The sequence below is a fragment of the Suncus etruscus genome, chromosome 19 (genome assembly GCF_024139225.1).
Source record: "Suncus etruscus isolate mSunEtr1 chromosome 19, mSunEtr1.pri.cur, whole genome shotgun sequence".
Lineage (NCBI taxonomy): Eukaryota > Metazoa > Chordata > Mammalia > Eulipotyphla > Soricidae > Suncus > Suncus etruscus.
The window spans coordinates 40,628,468-40,654,189 of NC_064866.1; the positions used below are offsets into that span (position 1 = coordinate 40,628,468).

At 38.0% G+C, this 25,722-nt stretch overlaps 1 protein-coding gene and 1 non-coding gene across 2 annotated transcripts in view; both read right to left on the reverse strand.

The window, feature by feature from the left end:
- The window catches only part of HHLA1 (HERV-H LTR-associating 1), a 30,920-nt gene extending 19,173 nt beyond the window's left edge, over positions 1–11,747 (reverse strand). The window contains exons 1-6 of the mRNA XM_049765626.1: positions 11,663–11,747; positions 10,580–10,636; positions 7,509–7,565; positions 4,663–4,743; positions 3,768–3,851; positions 3,582–3,665 (exon numbers count right to left, since the gene is read on the reverse strand). Coding sequence (XP_049621583.1) covers positions 3,582–3,665; positions 3,768–3,851; positions 4,663–4,743; positions 7,509–7,565; positions 10,580–10,636; positions 11,663–11,747 — 448 coding nt within the window. The remainder of the gene's footprint in view (positions 1–3,581; positions 3,666–3,767; positions 3,852–4,662; positions 4,744–7,508; positions 7,566–10,579; positions 10,637–11,662) is intronic.
- A 1,480-nt stretch (positions 11,748–13,227) lies between these two features.
- LOC125997659 (U6 spliceosomal RNA) lies at positions 13,228–13,334 on the reverse strand. The gene has a single exon (XR_007491698.1). It is a non-coding gene; the product is annotated as a U6 spliceosomal RNA (small nuclear RNA).
- Between the last annotated feature and the right edge of the window lie 12,388 nt (positions 13,335–25,722).

Sequence of the window (25,722 nt, forward strand, 5' to 3'; positions counted from 1 at the left end):
CAATATTTCATGGTATAGACTCCTCTTACAGTGTTCATTACCATATCTAAACTTGAAAATTATGATTGCTCTTAAGAATGTTTTTTAGGGGCCGTGCGATGGCGCAAGAGGTAAGGTGCCTGCCTTGCCTGCGCTAGCCTTGGACAGACCACAGTTCGATCCCACGGCGTCCCATATGGTCCCCCAAGCCAGGAGCAACTTCTGAGCGCATAGCCAGGAGTAACCCCTGAGCGTTACCGGGTGTGGCCCAAAAACCAAAAAAAAAAAAAAAAAGAATGTTCTTTACACATTCTAACCCATGACACCTGTCTTCAGTAAAGTTTACCCTCACCTCGCCTAGAAAATGGAAAACTTTTCTATCCAACTTGTTGGCTTTATATTTTTGAGCATTCTGTTCTATTGCACCTGGGTCAGCTTTTCAACTGTAACCCATGGACCAATCCTCAGTGTCTGTCTATGTGTGCACTTGAGTATATGTGTTGGTCACCTCAATGTCTGTAATATACATAATGTTTGTCTATGTTGTAAACTGTCCTTCCTCCTGTTATGAATAACCCCCCTCCTTTCCCCCACTTTGCTTACAAATTCTTTTCTAGCTCTTTACCCTTTCACTCCCCCATCTGTTATTTCCATTTTATACTTAGTTCTTAACTCTTCAGGAAGCAGAACATTCATCCCACCCCAGCCAGCTGTCAACCAGCTCCCAAAGTGAAAAGATAGATTTTCAATCTGAGAAGAAGCTGCCAATGTTGCTGCTGCGATTCACTCTCAGTGGCCCCTTTCCCCACTTCTCTTTGCTGTGACTGTTGCTTGCTACCAGATTCAGTCTCTGAGAAGCTCCCAGCTCAAGAACATTCCTGAGAAGTGACTGCTGGGAGCCAATTTTTATACTCTACAAGACCAAATCACAGGCTGAAGCTATGCTCTGGATTTTACGCCCCCCCCCACCCAACTATTTTAAAAGACTTAAAGGGGACTTGTATATCTCCTTTAAATATTTCTTTAGGTGTGTTTCCCTTATTGCTTATCTTATTATGTAGCAGGAATTTCCCCCATTTGTTTGGGTCTTTTTAATAGGAAATTCTAGTAGATAAATTTACCATGTGACATTGTTTCTTTTTACATAGGCACATTAAAATGGGGAAAATCTTACGTGTACAAACAATTTCTTATCTGATAGAGATTGGAACACATAAATTTTATATTGGAGTGGGGACTTACACCCTAAACAGTTGTCATAGTGACTTGTCTTAGGCTTCAGAAAATCAGGCATTGCTCATTCTCCCCTGAGCCTTGAAGCCCATCTATGGAAACAGCATAGTTTTTTATACCAGCACCAGGAATCGAACTTCTATCAGGGAAGATCCTATTGCTGCCCTGGCATCAACTTACTTTAGAGTGGGTTCATATGACACCATGATGACTTGATAACAACAACAACCTGCTTTCAGGGCAGGGTTCTCTGCATTGCCACCTAATGGTGAGATGAAAGCAGAAGACATTTTGCATCACCCTGATTTTGACATAGGATCTTCACAGAAACCAATATCTCTAACTACAGAAACCTGACAGCAACAACCATGATTGTGAAGGTCTTTCACTGGGGACCACCAAGAAAGACTTGGGAGTTAGACAACTTAATATGTCTGGAGCCTGGAGTTGATCTTATACCAAGATACTTCATGGGTAAGGTCTCCCTGTTTTTAGGCCAAAGTGAAATGTCTGGCAAGCAGGCAGGGGAAGAGAGGAGGGATACAGGTGATGGGAATGTGAAAGGAGATATACGTTGTTTGACTGAAACTCAACCATCAACAATTTTGTAAACACAGTGCTTAAGTAGAATGATTAAAAACAGAAAGTAAGTTGAGAAAATTTTAAATAAGTTGTGCAGTTCTGAAGATTATCCACAATACCTCTTCCCCAAAGATATTTTTGTTTTGTTTTTGTTTTGGGGCCACATCCCATGGTGTTCAGTACTTACTCCTGGTGTAAGAACTAAAGCCCGGGCCCGGAGAGATAGCACAGCGGCGTTTGCCTTGCAAGCAGCCGATCCAGGACCAAAGGTGGTTGGTTCGAATCCCAGTGTCCCATATGGTCCCCCGTGCCTGCCAGGAGCTATTTCTGAGCAGACGGCCAGGAGTAACCCCTGAGCACCGCCAGGTGTGGCCCAAAAACCAAAAAAAAAAAAAAGAACTAAAGCCCCCAATTCCTAGGAACAAGATGGTCCAAGGCCCTCAGTAAAGCCACTGTAAAGTACTTTTTCACCCTATAACTTCCCCAAAGGTAGAGGGTGTTAGCCCAAAAGTAAACCTCAATATGTACCCTCTAAAGGGCTAATCGCTCCCTTTCTACTGAAATAGAGAAACTAGGTGAGCCAGAATGTTCCACCAGATAAGGACCCCCTGACACAAAGTTGAGTCAGCAATAAATTGGGACATCAACCCTAAGCATGATGTAATATCTGTTCAAGTGGATGAAATGCTTACTTTGTTGTATGAACCGATGAAATTCTTGAGTTGTTGAAGCCTGTAAAGCCCTATATAAACTGCTTGAAGATTTAACTTGGGGTCCTTGTTAAGACTCCCTTGGTTGGGTGAGACTTGGACTTTGCCCTTGCATTATTGGAGATGGTCTTTGACTCTCAGCACCAAATCGGGTGTCAACTCAAACCCTAACACTGTAGTTGTCTTTAGAAGTCACTTCTGACCAGTGCTTGGGGGACCATAGGAGGTGCTGGAAATTGCATCTCGGTAAGCTGCATCCAAAGCAAATGCCCTATCAGCTGTACGTAATATTACTCCAGTTACTCCCCCAACAGTTTTGGCTCATGCTGGCTTTAGTGTGAAATTTTTCATGAAGTGACTGAAGGAAGTTCATATCAGACACAGATGACCTGAGTATTCTTATAGAATCTATGTCTGACCAAAAGAGCAGCATACTATTGTGTGAGAGGTAAGAATCCATGCATAAATTCCTAAAAAAAAACAATATGTTCAAGTATATAAAAACATGTTCGGATTCACCAAATAGAATTGCAGACACTTTTCCAGCAATATTATTCTATTTTTAAAATGTCATATTTATTTTTACACAGTTAGGGTGAAGACTTCATTCCAGGCATAAAAATCACTCCCAAGCAGGCGCTAATAAGTTATAAACAAGATGTTATTACAAGAAACATTTTTTTCTTTCCAAATGTAATATGGTGATGAAATTCAGAGGAAGAGTTAAATTGGGGTAATCAATATTATGTACTATTACAAAGATCTGGCGTACAGAACTCTGTAGTAAAGTATTATCTTAAAAATATTTACAACATTTGTTTCAGAAATTTTACTTTGGGGAGTCTATCCTCACAGAATAATATAAAATGGAAAAGTTTAATGCGCGAAGAATGTTAATATAGATGAAATAAAAGTAATAATCAATATTTTTAAAATCGGGTTTGAAAAAAGCACACATTTCAACAGAATAAATAGTCTCTTTCTTTCTTACTCTGAGGATAACATAGAATTCAAACGAACCTAAGAAGAAGCAAGCAAAATTAGGAAATTGCATGCTACGTGGTTATTTCTACCCACCTGATAAATCATTGGTTCTGTTGTTTAAACAGTAGCAGTACCGATTGGGGAATTTAGCCGGATCCACCGTCTTAAGGTTGGAAACTGTGGAGAAACATGGTCCCACAGTTATTCACTGATAAACAGATCTTGGTCCTGCCAGATCAGGCCCATTATCAGAGATCAGAACAGCCAGACATCACTTACTGTTATAAATAGCCACAGAAAACTTGTGGAAGGCAAAGGAACTGTAAGATGTAATGCTCAGCAAGGAGAAGAACTTCCGGTTATCTGCCAGACACACCAACATAAAGAGACAGAGAGATTGTCATTAATGATAAGAAATCAAGGGTAGTATGAATTAGTGCTCATGGCAGAGATTTTAACTATTAGAACATATATGGGCCAGAGACATGTTATGTTATGTTTTGCATAAAGCAGTTCAGTTTCCAGCTTCACATGATCCTCTGAGCTCTATCAGGAGCAGTTCCTCTGAGTACCACAGGGTATATGTAAAAAGCCTAAAACCCAAGAATCAATAAGAATAAATAACAAAGAAATGAACAATAATTAGAATAACTGTGCCATAAAAAAAACACCGGGCCCGGAGAGATAGCACAGCGGTGCTTGCCTTGCAAGCAGCCGATCCAGAACCTAAGGTGGTTGGTTCGAATCCCGGTGTCCCATATGGTCCCCCGTGCCTGCCAGGAGCTATTTCTGAGCAGACAGCCAGGAGTAACCCCTGAGGACCGCTGGGTGTGGCCCAAAAACCAAAACAAACAAACAAACAAAAAAAAAAAAACACCAAGTTGCAAAAGGGGGGATCCATTGGCTCTTTCTACAGTCTGTGTGTCCTTAAGTTCTAATAATAATTCCACCACACACAGTTAGGACTAGAAACCTACTGCCAAGACTTCTACATTAAGTGTGTACTGCCAGTCTCATTATGAATTATTAGAAAGTAATTTTATTCTCCATAGGAAGAAGCTGGGCTAGAAATATGGCCTGTATTGTCCAGGTCTTGGAGGAACCCAGAAGCAAAGAGATTTTGAACAAGACAAAACTGGAATTGGAGTTCTCTTTAAAAAAAAAAAAAAGTTACCTTTTAAAGCTTTACTGAGCATCCCATTCACCAGTTCTGTCAGGTTCAGTGCAGACAGATCGACCGACCTTGCAGGCAGTTCTGAAATAGGTTAGGAGATACTGTCACCTTGTCAAACAAAAAAAAATATCTCATTTCTGACATCCAGGCAGATGTGGACATCAAGGAACAAATGCCTAGTGCCTGATACCAGGGTTCAAAGATAAGAGATGATGACAGTCGATGACTTCCAGCATGACAAATTAGAGTGAGGTATACACATTTATTTTAGGTGATATTTACAGTTGGAGAGATGAGGAATCAACAGGCATATCGTGCGAAGACAGGGAATTCACAGTAATTCTTAAAGCATAGTCTATGAAAATATAGACAGGGCCCGGAGAGATAACACAGCGGCGTTTGCCTTGCAAGCAGCCGATCCAGGACCAACGGTGGTTGGTTCAAATCCCGGTGTCCCATAGGGTCCCCCGTGCCTGCTAGGAGCTATTTCTGAGCAGACAGCCAGGAGTAACCCCTGAGCATCGCCGGGTGTGGCCCAAAAACCAAAACAAAAAAAAAAGAAAATATAGACAGAAATAATTGTATTATATAATGGAAACAGTTGAGAAATAAAAAAGACATAGGAATTTATAATTCCTTTTTTTGTTTGTTTTGTTTTTGAGCCCATCAGGTGATGCTCAGGGGTTACTCCTGGCTATGTGCTCAGCAATCGCTCCTGGCTTGGGGGACCATATAGGACACTGGGGGATCCAACCGTAGTCTGTCCTAGGCTAGCACGTGCAAGGCAGATACCTTACTGCTTGTGCCACTGCTCCAGCCCCATCCCCCCTTTTATTTTTACCAGCACTGTGTTTTTTTTTAATTTTACTTTTAATTGAAAAAATGTTTTCTTCTTCTTTTTGCAGATATTGAGATGACTGTTTTAGAATCTGCTCCAGGTCATTCTAAAACATGGGTTGTGGGCATTGTCTGGGATAGAAAATCAGATCAGATAGTCATACTGTACGTTGGGTCATGTGCTCATATGGGTTTGCCCTTCCATTGTGGCTTACACACACCTGGCTGTAGTGAAAATAGACAGTTGTGCTGTGCTGGAATCTCAATAGAAGAGCTGCTGGGTCCAAATAGCAGAGCAGCAAAGATTGGGCTGGGTGCATGAGAGGAATACAGAGAATCAAGTATGAAGCTAGAATGCTTGCAAGGCAGTAGCTATTATCTACTGCGTAATCTCCCAGCTCCTCAACTTTTACTTATTGTTTCGATTATTGTGCAGATAAAACTAGATGGATATTATCAAAATGCTCATATCCCTGCTGTGTATATTTGGAATGTATGTAGTTCAGAGGGGAGAGGTCAGTTGCTGGCCACCTCTGGAAAACTGGAGTATGGGAGTGTTGAGAAATACCACTTCTTTTCCTTCATCTTTTTTCTAAGGTCTGACACTGGGGAGAGAAATAAAAACTTTCAGTCCTAAACTACAGTGCTAGAGAAGCTTCAAAAGCCTCCACTTTCAGGTTTAATAACCATGAAGATTACAAGAAAAATAATGAAAAAGTATATTTTAGATATCTTCTAGAAATTCCTTGGGTTGGGCATGGTCTAGAAATGTACATTTTAATAAATAATCATTGTGATTCTCAGGCAGTGGATCTAATCTTCCTCATATCTTTATTGTGTCATGAAATAGACTCTGAAAGGAGAGGAAACTTGCCTAAATATATACAATAAGCCCTTGCACAAAGGGCGTAGAAACTACTTCCTAAGAAGCAGCATCTATTCCAATATGTCAGGCCCTTTTCTACTTACCAACATTCATGCAATTAAAGAAGAAAAAGTCAGAAAAAAACTTTGCGTGCCAGTTTACTCACTGAAGATCAAGCAATTTATTAGGTTTTATGGACTCCCACCTTAGTGGAGTCTACTGTCTGTGGGTTGGGTGGCAGGAAAGAGATTCATGCCTATGCTGACAAGGAACAGAAACCCAGGTAGAATAATGCTGAGAACATCTCTTTTAGGGCATCAAACCCGGTCAAGGAGAAAGGAGAAAGCTTCTTTGAGGAAATTACATAAAGCTGAGATCCCAGATAGCAGCCCTTTTGTTTGTTTGTTTGTTTTGTTGATTTTTTGGGTCACACCTGGCAGTGCCCAGGGGTTACTCCTAGCTCTGCTCTTAGAAATCGCTTCTGGCAGGCTCAGGGGACCATATGGATGCCGGAAATCAAATCAGGAGCTGTCCTGGGTTGGCCGCACCCAAGGTACTGTGCTATCACTCAGTAATACTTTGTAATGATTTTTTTTCACTTTACATTCTGATAATTAAAGCTCTTTCTGTTAATTTTATGGGAAGCAAAGTAAGTCATAACAATGATAGGAACTATCAATTGTGAACAAACTCTGGAGTACAACTCAAGATGATCAGATTGGGGGGAGTAAGTGGAGTGGAGGTGAATCAAGGGCATGTGGGGAGCAGTCATTGGCATTTTGGTGATGGTTAAGTAACTACTATGTATACCAATGCCATGAAGGTCAATGTTATGCTAAACACATAGACTACACTATAATTTTTTAAAGTTGTTTTAATTTAATTTAGTTTAGTTTTGTTTTGGGGTCCACACTCAGCAGTGTTTAGGGCTTACTCCTTGCTCGTGGTCATCAATCACTTCTAGTAATTTTCAGGGGATCCAATTAGGACCGGCCACATATGAGACCAGTGCCTTAATCCCTCTACTATCCAACTCTAATAAAATAAAGAAATGACTGAAACAAAAAGCCATCAAGATGCTGAAAAACACATTACTAAATTACAATATTATCAAGTAAGTTAAGGTTAGGACTAGTCCAGTTACCTGTTGCATCAAGAAAAACTTCATCATTTTCCTTCTTCACTTCTTTATTTCCAGACACTGAAAGAAAACTTTCCATGAATGATGCAGTATCATAGAAATATATGGACTCCCACAACTTAAAACTTCCTTAATAAACAAACATCATATGCATGGACAAATGCATATTACACAATGCAATCCCATTCTTCTATAAGAAGAAATAAATCTTGTCTATTGTCACTATTGTCACTTCTATGGATAGAAGGTAGTGAGATAAGAAAGAGAAAAACAAATATCCTGTGATTTCACTCATATAATGAACTCTAAATAAAAAGGCAGAACATCAATGGACAAAGCCCTTGAACTCTAGCTACAGAAAGAGGTTGCCAGTATAGGGCTGGCAAGCTGGTGGGAGGAATGATTGAACTTCAACAAATATTTGTGGTAGTATATTAATACTTTGGCGTATGATAAGGTCACATATTTTGAAGAGGTATAAAATTGTATCTTAAAAGCATGAATAGTTTTGTAAACCATGACCTCCCTCACATAGGTGACATAAAGAAACACAAGAATATTAACAAATGACGAAGGACCATGGAACCTAAGAACTGATCTATAGAACTGAGCTCACCATGGAGGATCTGTAGGTTGAATGGGAGGAAAACTGGTAGAAAGTGTGGTGCTAAAATATTATCTGTATAAAATCCTATTGTTAGCAATATTGTAATTAATTGTGCTTACAATAACAATTCAATATTAAATTTTGTTTTGGTTTTTGGGCAACACCTGGCAGTGCTCAGGGGTTATTCCTGGATCAGTGCTCAGAAATCACTCCTGGCAGGCTCAGGGACCATATGGGATGCTGGGATTCAAACCACAGTCTGTCCTGGGTCAGCTGTTTGCAAGGCAAGCACTCTACCTCGGTGCTATCTCTCTGGCACCTACATATTAAAAATTTAAGCTCAAATATAATTTGAATATAAATTAAAGAACTTCTAAATTTACATTTGCTCTCATCACCAAAAGGCTAATTTCTACCCATCTGTATATAATTGACACTTTTACTCATCCAGTTTCCTCACTTCTTTCGGATCACCACTATTTTGATCTCAATGTCTAAAAGTTGTTAATATGGCTCACTGGTATTTCAGTGCATGTATTTTCTATTTTTTCTATATTCATCTGTGGATGAATATTTAAGCAAATGAATAAATTTAAGTAGTTTTGCTCTTTGAACACCTTGTTGAAACTTGGGTCCAGGCAGATGTTGCTTCCTTCATCAATTTGGCTGTTTTTTTTTTTTAACCAGTGATCAAGTTAAATATCAGAGCTTTGGCTGAGTGTTAGAGTCAGTGGATCTCAGTCTATGACATGACTCCTGGAGAGACTTTAAACACAACAGGGAGCAAAATCGATAACATATAACAGAAATCAAAACTGATAACGTATTCTCTGGCTTGGAATGCTCTGGCTCCTTTCCAACAGGGCTGGTGAGTGAATAGCTCTCTCTGGGAGCAATTTACTCTGAGGCAGTTGCAATAGGATCTATGAAAGATGCTAAAGTTCTTGCCTATCACTTGTCCAGAATGTAAAGATTTCCATGAGAAATAGGGCAGGGATCGCTAGGGTCAGGAAGACTTCATGCTTCAGAATTCCTATAATTTGCAAATCAGGACCTATATTGAGCATCCTACCCTTTCCCAAGGGATATATGATTGCAAACTCATGGTGCACTTAAAAATGCTAAAAAACAGTTTTCTGAGTAAGAGACTAGATAGGAGCAGCTTTCAAATAAAATAGTGGACAGCTAATGTACCCTACTTATTCACAAGAAATTGGTCCAATATGTATCTATTAAGGAATATGGTCAACTGAGGAATAATTTTAACTCTATGTATTTGGTTCTCTGTTTTGAATTTTAAACCAAGTTAAAGAAAGCGGGTAGGGGAGGAGGCAGATGGAGATATTGGTGGTGGGAATGTTGCACTGGAGAAGGAGGGGCATTCTTTTTATGACTGACACCCAACTGAAAACATGTTTGTAATCATGGTGCTCAACTAAAGATATTATTTAAAATAAAATAAATAAACAAGATGTATTGAATAAAAATAGTATATGTGAAGAATAATCCCATCTTCCACAAAAGGGGGGAAAAAGCATAAAATTACTCTACTTGTTTACTCAAAAGACAAAAAAAGATGCCTGGCCCCAGAATCTTTTTTGGTTTGGGTCACACCCGGCAGTGCTCAGGGGTTACTTCTGACTCTGTGCTCAGAAATTGCTCCTGGCAGGCTTGGGGGACCATATGGGTTGCCAGAAATCGAACCACCATCCTTCTGCATGCAAGACAAATACTCTACCTCCATGCTATCTCTCCAGCCCCTGGCCCCAAAATTTTGTGTGTCTTTTGTGTTTTAATGCATTCCTATTCTCAGTACAGAGATATTTACATCCTCAAAAACAAATAGGCAGTGCTGGAGCAATAGAACAGAGGGTAGGTCACTTGTCTTGCAAGCAACCAACCAGGGTTCAATCTCCAGCACCCTATCTGGCCCCCTAACACCACCAAGGGTAATTCCTGAGTGCAAAGCCAAGAGTAACCCCTGAGCATCACTGGATGTGACCCCTCAAAAAAAAGTAAAAAAAAAAATAAAACAAAAACAAGTCACAAATAGGCAGGGCCAGAGAGAGAGTACAGAAACTGGGCACTTATCTTGCCATGATTTAATTGCTAGCAACCATGTTCAATCTTTGAGTCCCACCAGGAGTGATTTCTGAGCACAGAGCCATCAGTAAGCCATTAGGTGAGTCCCCAAAACAAAAACAAAATGGCAAAGAAAGAGAACCATCAGAAAATTGATGGTGGCCAATTGCAATACTTTCCACTATAAAATCATTATTGTTAATAGAATTGTTAACAGTCTTAGTTAACTTAATAAAATAATGGAAATTCATAGGTTGAATCAGAGCTCAAAGGAAATATTACTAGAATTTAGAACGTATGGTTGACACAATCTCCCTTTCACATAGAAGGCTGCTTTCTAAGAATTTTGCAAGCTAAAATAGGCTGAAAGTACCCATCCCTTTACCTGTTGTAGGTACGAACATCATATTTCTTTCCTTTTTGCTCTCTCCTTTAATGAAAGCTGGTGAAGTTGAAAAGTTTCCATCAGAAAAGTTATTTCCTAGACATAGCATCACAGAAAAAAATGTTATTCCAATTTTATAAGGGGAAACATTAGGATGTGAAATGGTGAAATATCACAGGTAGTTTCATCATTCGTTCAACTAATCATTAGATAATCGTTAATCTACTATAATGATATTAATGATTTATGATGCTATTAAGTGCCTAGACATTACTTGGTATTTTATATATTATATGCTGACAATGCTATGATAAAGAAATGGACAAAATCTATCCTTATGGAGACTAATTAGGAAGGCAGATATGAAAGATATGAAGATCCCAGAATATTATTATAAATGAACACAGAACTTGAAGGAATTGTTGAGACTGTATATCAGGAAGATTAATCTAATATATGTGATTGGAATACATGAAATATATAATTGATCTGAAAGCTGAAGGATGAACAATCAGTAGGGTTTAATTGAGGCGTATTTAGTGTATAGCTAGCAAGAGGAGAACAGCATCTGTAATGGTCATATATACTACCTTAAAAAACTGAGAGGGTCAACAGGGATGGAAACAGAGAATAAAAGATATGGGGAACTACAGAACCCGGTGATGATAAGGTGGACTGTAGCATGTTAAATTTAAAGAATTTCTCCAAAGAAGAAGAGAAATCAGAGAAGAAGTTGGAACAATGAGGATTTATGGAAAAAAAATCTTTCAGGCAGTGAGTCAAGAATGTGTCAAGGAGAGACAACAGAGGCAGAAAATTAACTTTGAAATATCTCTTAGGGGCCCAGCAAAAAGAAGACAATGATCCAGATGAAGATAGCAACAGGGTAGGTGATTTAATTCTATAATATAACTAGAATTTGAATATAAAAAAATCAAGAAGCAAAACAAGAAGTGGAATATTTAGTATTGCCATGTCCATCAAACTTATTTAGGAATCCTGCTTGAAGCATAGGCTACTGTGATTCTCTAAAGAACAGTAGATTTCTCAGCCTAGTCTATGGGCCAGATAGATCTTGAGCACACTCACCTGTGTTCCAAAGAGACAAGAGACACAGGAGAACAAAGCATAGCCTTCCTGGAGATCTGTGACATAGTGAACCTGACATGTTTGTGACACTCTGGACCTAGAGAAGACGGGCTGGATTACTAACCATTCTCATACAGAATGCCCTCAAGAATGTTGCTTGAGGATTAAGAATGACAAACACTAGTCCTAGAATCCTAGCTTACAGATATGATTAACAAACAGGGAGGGAAGATGTGGGGTCGGTGGCTGAATATAGGATCAGAGGAGACATAAGGACAGCGGTAGCAGCTCATGGTGCTTTGATAGTGATGGGGTGCAGTGATTTTGTTTATTGATACCATAACCTTTATTTTATTTTCGAGGCTACACTTAGAAGTGTTCAGGCTTATGTCTGACTCTGTTCTCAGAGATCACTCAGCAGTGCTTGGGAAACCATATGAGGAATTAGGGATTTATTAGAGTTGGCTACATTCAAGGCAAGTGATTTACTTCCTGTAATATCTAACGCCAATACTATATATCCAAACACTCTAATATTACATTACCTAAATTAAGATTAAGAAAAACTTAAGCAGTCTGTTTATACAAAATTAAAACAATAAAATTAAAAAGAGAAATAAAGTGACTGGAACAATAGTATATATATACATATAGATAGTTAGATAGATAGATAGATAGATAGATAGATAGATAGATAGATAGATAGATACACACATATATTTAGTATAGCAGATAGAGCATTTACCTTGCATACTGATGACCTGTTCAATCCTAGTCAACCTGGGTTGTACACATGGCATCTCATATAGTCCCTGAGCACTGTCAGTAGTAATTTCTGAGTGCAGAGGTAGGAGTAACCCCTGAACATCTCCTGGTGTGGTCTCCTCTCCACCCCCCAAAGAGAAATAAATCTGTAAAAGCTATCACAGTTTTTTTGCTTTGGTAACAAATTAATTGTACAAACTAATTGGCTTAATTCAATAGTAAAATTTGATTTCTTATTTACAATCCATATTCACTACCACTTGGAGGGGATTTCTGTTTCACATAACACGGCCCCTTGGGCTCTGGTGTTAAATGGCTTCCCCACTATTTTGTAGTTCTCTAGCTAGACTCTGTAGCCTCCTTAGTCATCACTTTATTATAGCTGCAGAAGTGAGGCAGCTGGAGATTTATGCTCCAATTCATAATGCTTCAGCAGGAAGTAAAAACACTCATTTCATTTGCAGCCCAGGCCAGGTGACTCATGTGGCCTTGTATCACTGAGGGAAATTTGGGAATATGAAAAGAGCATATTCAAGGTGTATGAATGTCTCCTACATGGAATTTTTTCCTCTGTGTAGATAGAAATACCCTCCAAAAACATCATCATTGCTAATTACAAATAGAAAAAAATATTACTCTACAAAAGAATAAGCATTTTCACTCCTCTCCTTCATCGCTGTTCAGTCAGACTTTCATCTGGGCAACAGAGTGTAGATTCAGCAAGAAATTTAAAACTATTAAACTAAGGCTACAAATATTGAGGAGTAAAAAAATTTCTTTTTTAGTCATTCATGAAAAATATGGAATGCTTCAAGAATTTCCGTGTCATTCTTGCGCAGAGGCCATGCTAATCTTCTCTGTATCATTCCAATTTTAGTATATGTGCTGCCAAAGCGAGCACCTGAGTAAAATTTTTGCTGAGTACTTCTTGTATATCCAGGAACCACACAGAATATTGTTTGACACATATTATCTCTTACTAGCCATACAGTTTCTATGAGTAGTCATTAACACAATGCCCATTTTCTATATGAGCCACACACTCTGACCTCTCAGCATTGTTATAAATCATTCCTTAGAGCCAGGAGTAACCCCACATTTCCGGGTAATCATTTCTGGATATGGCCTCAAAACCAATACAAACAAAATATACCATAAAATGTAGTCTAATTTGGAAGATTAGACATCCATTTTGGAAAATTATTCACTAATTTGGAAAAAAATAGGAATTCATAAATGGAGGACATGGCTTAGTGGTATTACATGTGCCTTGCCCTGGGTTCTATCTAGTATCACAAAGAAACAAAAGAGTAAAAATTTAATTGGTAGATAATTGAATAGACATGGAGGGGAAGTAAAATCAGAGCAAGTGCACTGTCGTTGGATACAAAAGGTTTGATCAACTGAGTATTTTCAAGAACAAGATAGAGTTTAGGAACTTCTGTAGTCAATCTAAGACAGAATCATTTTTTTTATTTAACCAACTTTATTACATCCATGATTGCATTTGGGTTTCAGTCATGTAAAGAACACCACCCATCACCAGTGCAACATTCCCATCACCAATGTCCCAAATCTCCCTCCTCCCCACCCAACCCCTGCCTGTACTCTAAACAGGCTCTCCATTTCCCTCATACATTCTCATTATTAGGACAGTTCAAAATGGAGTTATTTCTCTAACTAAACTCATCACTCTTTGTGGTGAGCTTCCTGAGGTGAGCTGGAACTTCCAGCTCTTTTCTCTTTTGTGTCTGAAAATTATTATTGCAAAAATGTCTTTCACTTTTCTTAAAACCCATAGATGAGTGAGACCATTCTGCATCTTTCTCTCTCTCTCTGACTTATTTCACTCAGCATAATAGATTCCATGTACATCCATGTATAGGAAAATGTCATGACTTCGTCTCTCTTGACAGCTGCATAATATTCCATTGTGTATATGTACCACAGTTTCTTTAGCCATTCATCTGTTGAAGGGTATCTTGGCTGTTTCCAGAGTCTTGCTATGGTAAATAGTGCTGCAATGAATATAGGTGTAAGAAAGGGATTTTTGTATTGTATTTTTGTGTTCCTAGGGTATATTCCTATGAGTGGTATAGCTGGGTCGTATGGGAGCTCGATTTCCAGTTTTTGGAGGAATCTCCATATTGCTTTCAATAAAGGTTGAACTAGACGGCATTCCCACCAGCAGTGGATAAGAGTTCCTTTCTCTCCACATCCCCGCCAACACTGCTTGTTCTCAGACAGAATCATTTTTTGAGCTGTATGAAACAGACTCTAGTTGTTTTATCTATTTGGTTATGTTTTGGGGCCACACTTAGCTATGCTCAGTAAGGAGCACTCCTGACAAGGATCAGGAAATCTTGTGTGGTGCAGGAAATCAAATCCTAGTCAGCTGTATGCAAGGCAAATACCCAGCAATCTATCTTTCTATCCCTTAACTTGCCTTTTTCTTTTTTTAACTACATGGAGATAGATAATGAGCAGTGCTTCTGGATTTTACTTTGGGCAGAGACAATTTCTGCAAGAAAACAAGATCTGGACCTCCTTGGAATTCTATATTCCTATAAACTTGCCTATTCTCTGAATCTTATTTTCCTATGTAAAATAGGCATAGGAGAACCTAGGTAATAGGATTTTTGTAAAAATTTAACACAGTAAATTCAAAGTATTTAATCTAGAGTCTGGCACATAGTAAATGTTCAGTATCTTTCTACTGACATATACACTATATTTTAGATTAATGTGTATGTCTTTGTATGAAGGCTGGTGACAAAGGAACTGAATATCTATTCAGACAAACCTCCTCTCAAGTTACACTTACACACAAATGCATATAGAGAGAAATAGAGCTTTACAAAGGAAGGGAAGAGAGATGATTTAGGCAAAGGGGTACTGGGGGTTGGTGGATGATATTACAAATAACCGGAGAACTCTTTTCTGTGACACCTTACCTATTATATTAATATGGTTTCAGCCTTCTGAGTATTATATGAGAAAGAGACAGAGTCATAGCTGCGCTGCTCTGGTGATATTTTGTGGGGGTTTTTGTGGTTTCGGTTTTAGTTTTGGGTCCATACCCAGAAATAATTGAGGGTTACTCCTGACTCTACACACAAAAAATCATTCATGGCAACGCTCAGAGGACCATAGGGGATACACAAAATTGAACCTGAGTTGGCTGCTTGCAAGGCACATGCCTTATCTTCAGTACTGTAGTCCTTGTCCCTGAAGATGTTTTACAAAGATTAACTGAGACTAGAAAATATGGAGCCTAATGCAATCTTTCAAATATTGTATGTATGTATATGTATATTCTCTTCTCTCTTCTCTTCCATGCCTACATGCAGGTCCAGCATCATATTAAAGGCAGAAGGAATGAACAGAAATAAACTCAGAGGAGAAAAGTTAATATCTATACAACAGACACACATTTCTCTTCTTTGACTCTATTTTTTCTAATTAGTCTCTTCCATTTAGAGTAAGCTTGCTAACATCTATTATTTGACTACTATAATATCAACTGTTTTTATTCTTATAGAAAAATGCATTTTTCTTTCTTTAGATTTTTTTTAATTGTCATTGGCCACATTAACGATTTATTTAAGATAGGGATGCCAGATTTGACAAACAAAATACCTCAAGACACTCAGTACAATTTAAGATAAATAATGAGTAATGTTTTTGCGTATCTCTTTCACTTTCACTTACAGTTTCATTCAATTCCTCAGAGAAAGAAATGAAAAGAATTTGGAAAGAAGAGGAAGTAATAGATTTGTTTATGGGATTGGGATGCTTGTGGTAATTTATGCAAGCAAATCTGTCTGGAATTTTTTCTCCTCAGGGGACTAAGAAAATCAGGCCTCCGTGTCTCTTCCCTGACAGTCCTGAACTACTTATATAAGATTGTCTAGTGTGGGGTTAGAGGAGTATAAAGAGGGAACTGGATTTAGACTTTATCAGGTTTGACTTGAATTTTTAATAGATCATGACCTCCAGTTATCTTGGTCAAGTTACTTAACTTTCACTAGCTCATAAACAGTTGTGAAATTCCGGCATCCTTATTACCAGTAGCACACTGTAGCGCTAGTGTCTGGGGTTCCTTCTAGCCTGACTGTGCAAGTGACAAAACCTAAATAAAACAAATCTTTTCCACATGGACAAAATTGCAACTCAAAAATTAGTTCTTACCAGGATTATATTTGCTGTACAAAAGCCGTTTTTCATTATGTCAATTATTGTGTAGTTATTCAACTATTGGTTAATCACTCATGAATCAGTTTCCTCGGTGATACCAGATAAAAGGAAACTATGCAATGTTATGACATCAATAATAAAAGTACTGAAGTAAAACAGAATATGTATTCAAAAATATGTCACTTTGGAAGATATTTATTATTTTGGGCAAAAGACAATTTTTAAAAATATTTACTACTGCCAAGGGACTATGAATGGCAATTGTTTACTACTTATATTTTAGGCATAGAAAGTTTAAAGTTGTAGAGATGGTGTGTAGGATAATTATCTAGCATGTGGTTGACTTGAGTTTGATCCCTGGAACCCCATCTGGTCCCGTTAGCTCAGCTAGGAGTGATTTCTAAGCTCATAGCCCACTGAACTGCTAGGCAAGATCCCTACACAAAACACACAAAACAAAGTTACTGAACCTCTTCTACCACCAAATTGCTCAAGACACTACTATCTTTTCAAGTCCACCCCATCTGAGTCCACTTCCTCAACTTGGTAACTTAGTTCTTCTGTCAGAAATCAAGAATTATACATGGTCCATTCCTTTATTTTATTTACTTATGTACCACCTAACAGTGAGATGGTCTTATATTTGTCTTCTTTGCTCTAATTTATTTCATTTAACTTGACATTCTTTGCTCCATCTAAGTTGTAGCAAAATGTTAGATTTGATCTTTTCTTATCACTAGTATTCCATTGTACATGTACAACACAGCATTTTTTTTTTTTAGTTTTTGAGCCACACCCTGTGACACTCAGGGGTTACTCCTGGCTATGCACTCAGAAATCACTTCAGACTTGGGGGACCATATAGGATGCCGGGGGATCGAACCACAATCCATCCTAGACTAGCGCTGGCAAGGCAGATGCCTTACTGCTTACGCCACCACTCTGGCCCCAACATCTTTTTTAAAAATCTCTTTCCTCCTATTACAACATCTTTACTTATATGTCATTGGGTATTTCGACTTCTACCAGATTTTGAGTCAAACTTCATAGAAAATCTATAGATACAGAACAATTTTCACTGATATTTTCCTTTCTAAGATTTTTCTTTTAAGATATTTTTCCTTTCTAAGACTTGAGAAATAAAGCATCACATACATTCACTCTCCTGGCAATAGCCATTAAAATAGAGAGTTACTGAATCTTCACTGGATCAAGCCTGAATATATATATATATATGTACACATATATATGTACACATATATAAATACATATATGTATATATGTATATATATGTACACATATATAAATATTTATATATTTTGTGCCCCTCAAAGGAAATGGTACAAAGGATGCAAAGGTTGCCTATAGAATGGGATAAATTATTTTCCCAACACTTCTGATAAGGAGTTAATATCAAAGTTTGTGGCACACTCCACAAAGAACAAGAACAACTAGTGCTATCTCCAAAGGAGAAAGGGACTTTGATTCACTCCTGTGGCAATGTCGACTTGTCCAGTCTCTTTGGAAAACAATATTTCTCAAAGACTTAGAAATTGAACTCGCATTAAGATCAAGAAACATTGCTCATGATATTCCCTAGGTGCCCAAAACAGTGGTCCACATACCTAAAAGGCATCTGCCTTTGTTCATTGCAACATTATTCACAACAGTCAGAATCTGGAAACAACCCAAGTGCTCAATAACATATGAGTGGATAAAGAAACTATAGAATGGTTAACCTATAGAATGGAATACTATGCAGCTGTTATCAAAAAGAAGCAATGAAATTCACTTATACACAGATAAATATGGAGAGTATTACATTGAGTGAAATGACTCAGAGGGAGAGGAATAGGCATTAAATGACCACCCTTTTTTCTGGGATATAAAAAATAAAGATAGTATAGTAATACTACCCAAAGACAACAGGAATAAGGGCTTGGAAGATTGATTCCTTATAGGATGCTTGCCACAGGGTTGAAAGGTGAGTGCATTTAGGACATAGAAGGAAACACTATGACAAAGAGAGTTGGTAATGAACACGTTAGACAAGAACTGGGTACTGAAAGGGGCCAAAGGTATCATGATATTCAAGATATCCGTTCTTTCAGTAATAGTATTGCAAACCACAGTTGACTAAAAGTTTACTAAAAGCAAAACACACACACAGAGAAATTATCTTTCATATTGCCATAGAAGCAGGCTGTTGGAGGCAGAGGGAAACAGGGGAAATTGATATCATGAAGTATACACAGATAAAGTGATGGGTGTTGGTACATTGCATGACCGAAACTCAATCATCAGTAGCTTTGTAACTATGAACAAAACAAAACAAAACAAAACAATGTGTCTGTACAAACCTGTCTAACTAATATCACTCAGACTCATTTATGCCCCCAAAGTGATTATTGTTTTTCATAATTTAGAACCTTAAATACCCAAAACCCTTTTTTCCTGGTAAATTTCCTAAAAAAATCCTTCTTTTAAAATGGCATATTAGCCACAGAGTCTGTCCCCATTTTTGAGAGTGTTCGTTCCAATTTACAAATGTTTAAGAGATAAACCCTGGCCTGGAGATATAGTCCACGAATTTGGATGTTTGCCTTCTATGCTGCCAAGCTGACTTTGATCACTGGCACTCCATTTGGTTACCCAATTTTGTCAGGAGTAATCCTTGAGCACAGATCTAGGAGTAAGCCATGGAAACTGCTGGGTGTGTCCCCCAAACAAATAATAATTATAGTAGTAGTAGAGATGGTGGTGCTGATGATGGTGATCATGGTGGTGTGGTAGCGGTAGTGGCGGTGGGAGTAGTGGTAGTTGAAGTAGTAATAGTAATGGTCCTAGTCATAGTAATAGTAGTAAAGCCTTTTCTTTTATTCCTCTGTCTTTCTTGAGTTTAATTTGCAGAACATAGGATAGTACGGTCTAATTTAGTGAGCGACTAGTTTGTAAATCATTAGTTTATGTCATTTACCATTTTAAAAACTCTATAAAAGGAGCATGATATTCTGATTCTACAAGAGAAGGACTTGAGCTCAGATGCAGAGGTTCCTATTTATGATCACAAGGGGACACCTGGATTAAACTAGGGTATCTCAGATGCTCAGATTGCTTTTCCACTTCACCAAATCCCTTTCTGTCCTTCAAATATATATATGTATATATATATTTGATATAGGTTACAGAATGTCCAAAATAATTGGAATGTCAAAAACAAATATAATTAAATTTTGCAAAGCATTTTGGCTGATGAAAAGTATAAATTCAGTTACACTTCAGAGGGAGAAAGAAGCTCAGAAATAAAGCTGTCACTGATGGACCAAGAATCTGCCTATAAATCTGGAAAAAAAAGATTTCAGGTAAGTCCCTATTTTAACAGCAAGAGCCTTGATATTGGGCCTGGAAAAAGAAGGATGGTGGAACCTTAGTGAAATACACTTGCTACTTTCGATTAACAAGGATAACTTGAGTTTAGCTACCAAGTTAGCTTTCTTTCTCACAATTCTTAACAAAGAAAAATGTTCATTTAGATCCAGAATGATTATACTGCTTAAGAAAGAAGTGAGGACTCCAGCTAAGATACCATCTCATCTGGGCTATCCAATGAGTGCCACATGTCATGTTCTTCCTACTTACAATGGACCAATCAATTCACTCTCTTTTACACACAAGATCCCTATTCCTAAAGCAAATCCAGAGGTTTGGAGGTGCAGTACAACCTACCCACAGATCTTTAGCAGGTGAGTGGCAGCAGCCAAGAATCCACCTTGAGTCATCTTGAGAGTCTGGGAAACCATATTAACCACTGGCATTTCAAGAATAGTTAATGCAGATCAAAGAGCAAAGAATCTAAGTGATGACCATCAAATATGACAGAAATTTTATTTATGGTAATCCCCCATTGATCCTCCAAACAACCCTATTTATTTTTATTATTTGTATTTTATACCTTGAAGGAATTAATATTTGGAACAAGAAATAATCCCAAAAGAATATAATCAGGGTTGGAGTCCAGTTAGTTAATACAAAAATCCATGACTGGTTGACCTTTGACTTAGGAATATTTTAGCTGATGTCTGGATTCCAGCAACTTTTAGGACAATTTTTAAAATCTTATTCTAATTCTTTGGATTAACAGTCATGTTTCTTTTATCACAGAGGCAAGGACAAACCAATCACCCAGATGGTGACTGTATTAAGATTCTAATCTATCACTTAAAGGAAAATGACTGGAAGATACAGTCTGTGATGAAAGAAGCAGTCTAAATTTAAGTGCAATACCAATATTGGGAGATAGAAACTCCTCTCATCTAGTTCTAGGAATCCTGAGTTTGGGAAGATGCATTTTTTTTTGTTTGTTTGTTTTGGGGTCACACCCGGTGGTGCTCAGGGGTTACTCCTGGCTGTCTGCTCAGAAATAGCTCCTGGCAGGCACGGGGGACCATATGGGACACCGGGATTTGAACCAACCACCTTAAGTCCTGGATCGGCTGCTTGCAAGGCAAACGCCGCTGTGCTATCTCTCCAGGCCCGGAAGATGCATTTTTGGACTAACTTTGTGTTTTGGGAAGGAGCAGGAACCAAAGGAGCTTTAAAATATCTACAGATATGACTTACCTGTCTCCTGAGCAGGAGAAATGACTTCAAAGAAATTAAACAGCCAGAAAGATTAACTGCTAAGTCAGAGCTGTGGGGTTTATATGAGTTCTTAGTGAAAGATACAGAGGGCGGAGATAGGAAAAGACTTCATAACTTTTCTTTGAATCCTCCAGAAAAAAAAAAAAAGGAATACTAATCCTACCAAGAACTCAGGTAAGTGAAACAGAATCAACCCCATCAAAGAAAAATGCCAATGCTTTGGGCTGAAAAAGGAGTCTGTGAATAGAATGACAAAGCACTGATTCAGAATGAGATGAGAAACCTTTTCTGGCTCTAACAGTAATTATGAGTATTGAAGAGGCAGAATGAAATCACTAGGTGATGATTTCCTTTTCCTGTGTTAATGTGCATGAGCCAAGCATCACTTGGCATAGGGATCAGTGGAAATCTAAAAAAAAAGAAAAGAAAAAAAAAAAAAAAACGACAAGGAATGCCTGTCCATTCCAGCAGGGGACTCAAGAAAGGTAACTGAATTGTGATTTGTTTTTATAAGACAAAGTTTCATTTTATATTTTCTCAACTTTTTGTTGAAGTATCCTATTTATTTGTACCGCAATATGCATATACATATTTGCTTACACATGTTACATATGTATTTACTTATATCTATCATACACATATAAATATTGATACCTCAATATGTTTATTTAAAATATTAATATTAATGATTTAGGAACATAGAATTACTGAATTACAGCCATCACGATGTCAATATTCCTTCAAAACTGTCCCTAGTTTCCTTTTTATCTACCACTTCCCACCCCTCCCAACCTCATCTACCTCAATATGGCAGACTCAGTTGTGTTGGCAGATTTCGTGGTCTATTTTTAATTGTCGATTGTATGTTCCTTTTATTTTCCAATATGAATGAGACCTTCCCGTATTTGTCCTTCTAACTTACTTTATTTAATGTGAATCCTAGTTTTAGCAAAATGTCATCTTTTCTCAGGTATAACCTGAGAGATATCCCATTGTGTATTCATATCTATATATCACAAAAAATGTTTTGGATTTTGGGTCACATCTAACTCTGCTCCTCGCTCTGCACTCAGGAATCACTCCTGGTGGCCTCAGGTAGCCATATGAAATGCCAGGGATCAAACTCATGTCAGCCACATGCAAAGCAATTACCCTACCTACTGTGTTATTGTTCTGGCCTATATATAACACAATTTTTTATTCACTTATTTGTTGTTGAGCACTTGTGTTGTTCCTAGATCGTGGCTACTGTAAAGAATGTCTTAGGACTGAAGAAATAATACAGTGGATAATGCACTTGCCTTGCACCGGATACACTGGATTTGATCCCCAGCACTCCTTGGTGAAATCTTCAGGAACACTGGTTATAATTTAGGTTGTTGTCCTGCCCCAGAGTTTCAGATTCTTGTTGGGTTGGGGACAAAGAATATTAATTTTGATGGGTGCCCATGTACTGTGTTGTAGGGAGAAGGAATTGCCACGCCTGATTTGGAGCTTAGAACAACAGCCCTGGTACATGAAGAAATGGCAGATAGAGCCAGATTTGTAGAAAGCAGTAGGAAGGGAAGAGATGGTTGGAGAAAGAGGCAGAATCAAATAGTTTCTGTGAGAATAATCTGGAAGTGTTCTTTGTGATCCAGACCTATTCAGTGTGTTATGGACAGAGCTTCAAAGAAGCAGGTCAGGGTTCCAGGCGTCCAGACCGATACATTTCAGTTAGGAGTCATCAACTCAATCACTCCTATTTCTCATCTACAAAACAGAGTTCACAATAGTGGCTACCATTGAGGTTTGTAATAGATCTAAATGGACATAAAGTATTTACAGCTCCTGGCTTGTAGTTAACATTTCCTTCCTTCCTTCCTTCCTTCCTTCCTTCCTTCCTTCCTTCCTTCCTTCCTTCCTTCCTTCCTTCCTTCCTTCCTTCCTTCTTGTCCTTCCTTCCTTCTTGTCCTTCCTTCCTTCTTGTCCTTCCTTCCTTCTTGTCCTTCCTTCCTTCCTTCCTTCCTTCCTTCCTTCCTTCCTTCCTTTCTTCCTTCCTTCCTTCCTTCCTTCCTTCCTTCCTTCCTTCCTTCCTTCCTTCTTGTCGTTCTTTCTTTCTTTCTTTTTCTTTTCTTTCTTTTTTCTTTCTTCTTTCTTTCTTTCTTTTTCTTTCTTTCTTTCTTTCTTTTCTTTCTTCTTTCTTTCTTTTTCTTCTTCTTTCTTTCTTCTTTCTTTCTTCTTTCTTCCTCTTTCTCTCTTTCTTTCTTTCTTTCTTTCTTTTTCTTCTATCTATCTTTCTTTCTTCTTTCTTTCTTTCTTTTCTCTTTCTTCTTTCTTTCTTTTTCTTTCTTTCTTTCTTTCTTTCTTTCTTCTTCTCTCTTTCTTTCTTTCTCTTTCTTTCTTTCTTTCTTCTTCTATCTTTCTTTCTTCTTTCTTTCTTTCTCTTTCTTTCTTTCTCTTTCTTCTTTCTTTCTTTCTTTCTCTTCTTTCTTCTCTCTTTCTTTCTTTCTTTCTTTCTTTCTCTTTCTTTCTCTTTCCTTCTTTTTTCTTTCTTTCTTCTTTCTTTCCTTCTTTCTTTCTTCTTTCTTTCTTTCTTTCTCTTTCCTTCTTTCTTTCTTTCTTTCTTTCTTTCTTTCTTTCTTTCTTTCTTTCTTTCTTTCTTTCTTTTTTTCTTTCTCTTTCCTTCTTTCCTTCTTTCTTTCCTTCCTTTCCTTCCTTTCCTAGCAGGCTCAGGGAACCATATGGGATGCCGAGATTCGAACCACTCTCCTTCTGCATGCAAGAAAAATGCCCTACCTTCATGCTATATCTCTGGCCCTTGAAAACATATTCTTAAAAAAGTTAAGTGCTGTATGATTCACTTACATTAATACCCAGATTAGTCAAACTACAGAGATAGAAAGTTTCATGGATATTGCCAAGGACTGAGGGGAGAACGTGAGTTGGTGTCTCGTGGGTATTACACAGTTTTCGTTTTGCAAGAGGGAAGGAGTTTGGAGACGAATGATAGAAATAGTCAAAAATATTATGACTACTTTTTATAACCATTGGTCTCTACAGTTATAATTAAAGTTACAAATTTTATGCTATGTGTATTTTTACACACATGTGCACATGCATATTTGTGCTCACACACAAATTAAGTAGAGAGGTAATATAGCCTCAAGACAATTAAACATATTTTGAGCTCCAAAAGCACTAAGATGTATGTCCCAAGGAACATTTCATAAAACATGAGTTAGAGCAAGATTTATTTATTTATTTATTTATTTATTTATTTATTTATTTATTTATTTTTTCGTTTTTGGGCCACACCCGGCAGTGCTCAGGGGTTACTCCTGGCTGTCTGCTCAGAAATAGCTCCTGGCAGGCAAGGGGGACCCTATGGGACACTGGGATTCGAACCAAACACTTTTGGTCCTGGATCGGCTGCTTGCAAGGCAAACACCACTGTGCTATCTCTCCGGGCCCTAGAGCAAGATTTATTTAAAAAGATAAAGGAAGTAATCACTCTTCTAGGATTGAAGTGAAGTTTAATTACTGTGAAGATTTGTTATTCATTTTGGTAAAAAAAAAAAAAAAGAGAGAGAGAGAAAATAGCAAACAGAGGAAAGAGGGGCCAAGAGAAACACCAAAGCTGTCTTTGCTTCACCTTTTTCTTATGCTTTGGAACTTCTGCCTTTCCTATTTCCACTTCAAATCAGTGGCAATATTTGGGGTATGTGGTTATGACCATATTTCATCACTCTCCTGGGTTGTTATGGCAATTATAAATTGTCATGGTGGTTCTGCTAGTGGTTCTGATTGTGAAATGGGAAAATACATTGATGGTATAATGAGTCAGCTTTTTCAGGAGTCACTTGTCTTGTTCTCCTCAGCAGTCACAAAGGAAGAAAGCTGGCAGGAAAACATAAAACTAGTTGTAGCTTTTTCCTCACATAAATTTGTCTTTGGTGCTGCTCTACCAGGAATTTGGTTTGAATGCTAGGTAAATCAGTGGCCCTAGTTAAAATCTCTCTAGCTTTTTTCATGCTGTCAGGGCCCTACCCACAACTCTAACTACATGTCTACCTAATGGTGGGTTTTGACTGGCTTATTGTCAACAAAGTTGCTCAAGATTTAGATTTCTGTTTTCTACCTTTGGGCCCTTTGGCATATTTACAATACAGCAGCAAGAGATCTTAGTGGCCTTTTACGTAAAGCCTGGACATGACTTATCCTTAGACTCAGAATAAAATAATGGTCCATACAATCTACAAATAGTGAATAGTTACTTTCCTACTTCAGTATTTTAGTCCTCATCTCCCCGCTACTTCTCTTGCCTTCCACTGGCATGAGACTGGAGCTAATGAAAATCTGAAGGTAAGCTGTGGGATGTTTTCATATTAGATGTGAAAGAAGACTACAAAGAAAATTGGGTTTTCCTCTGGGGAAACACCTTAAATAAGACTGTGTAAAGAACCCACTTG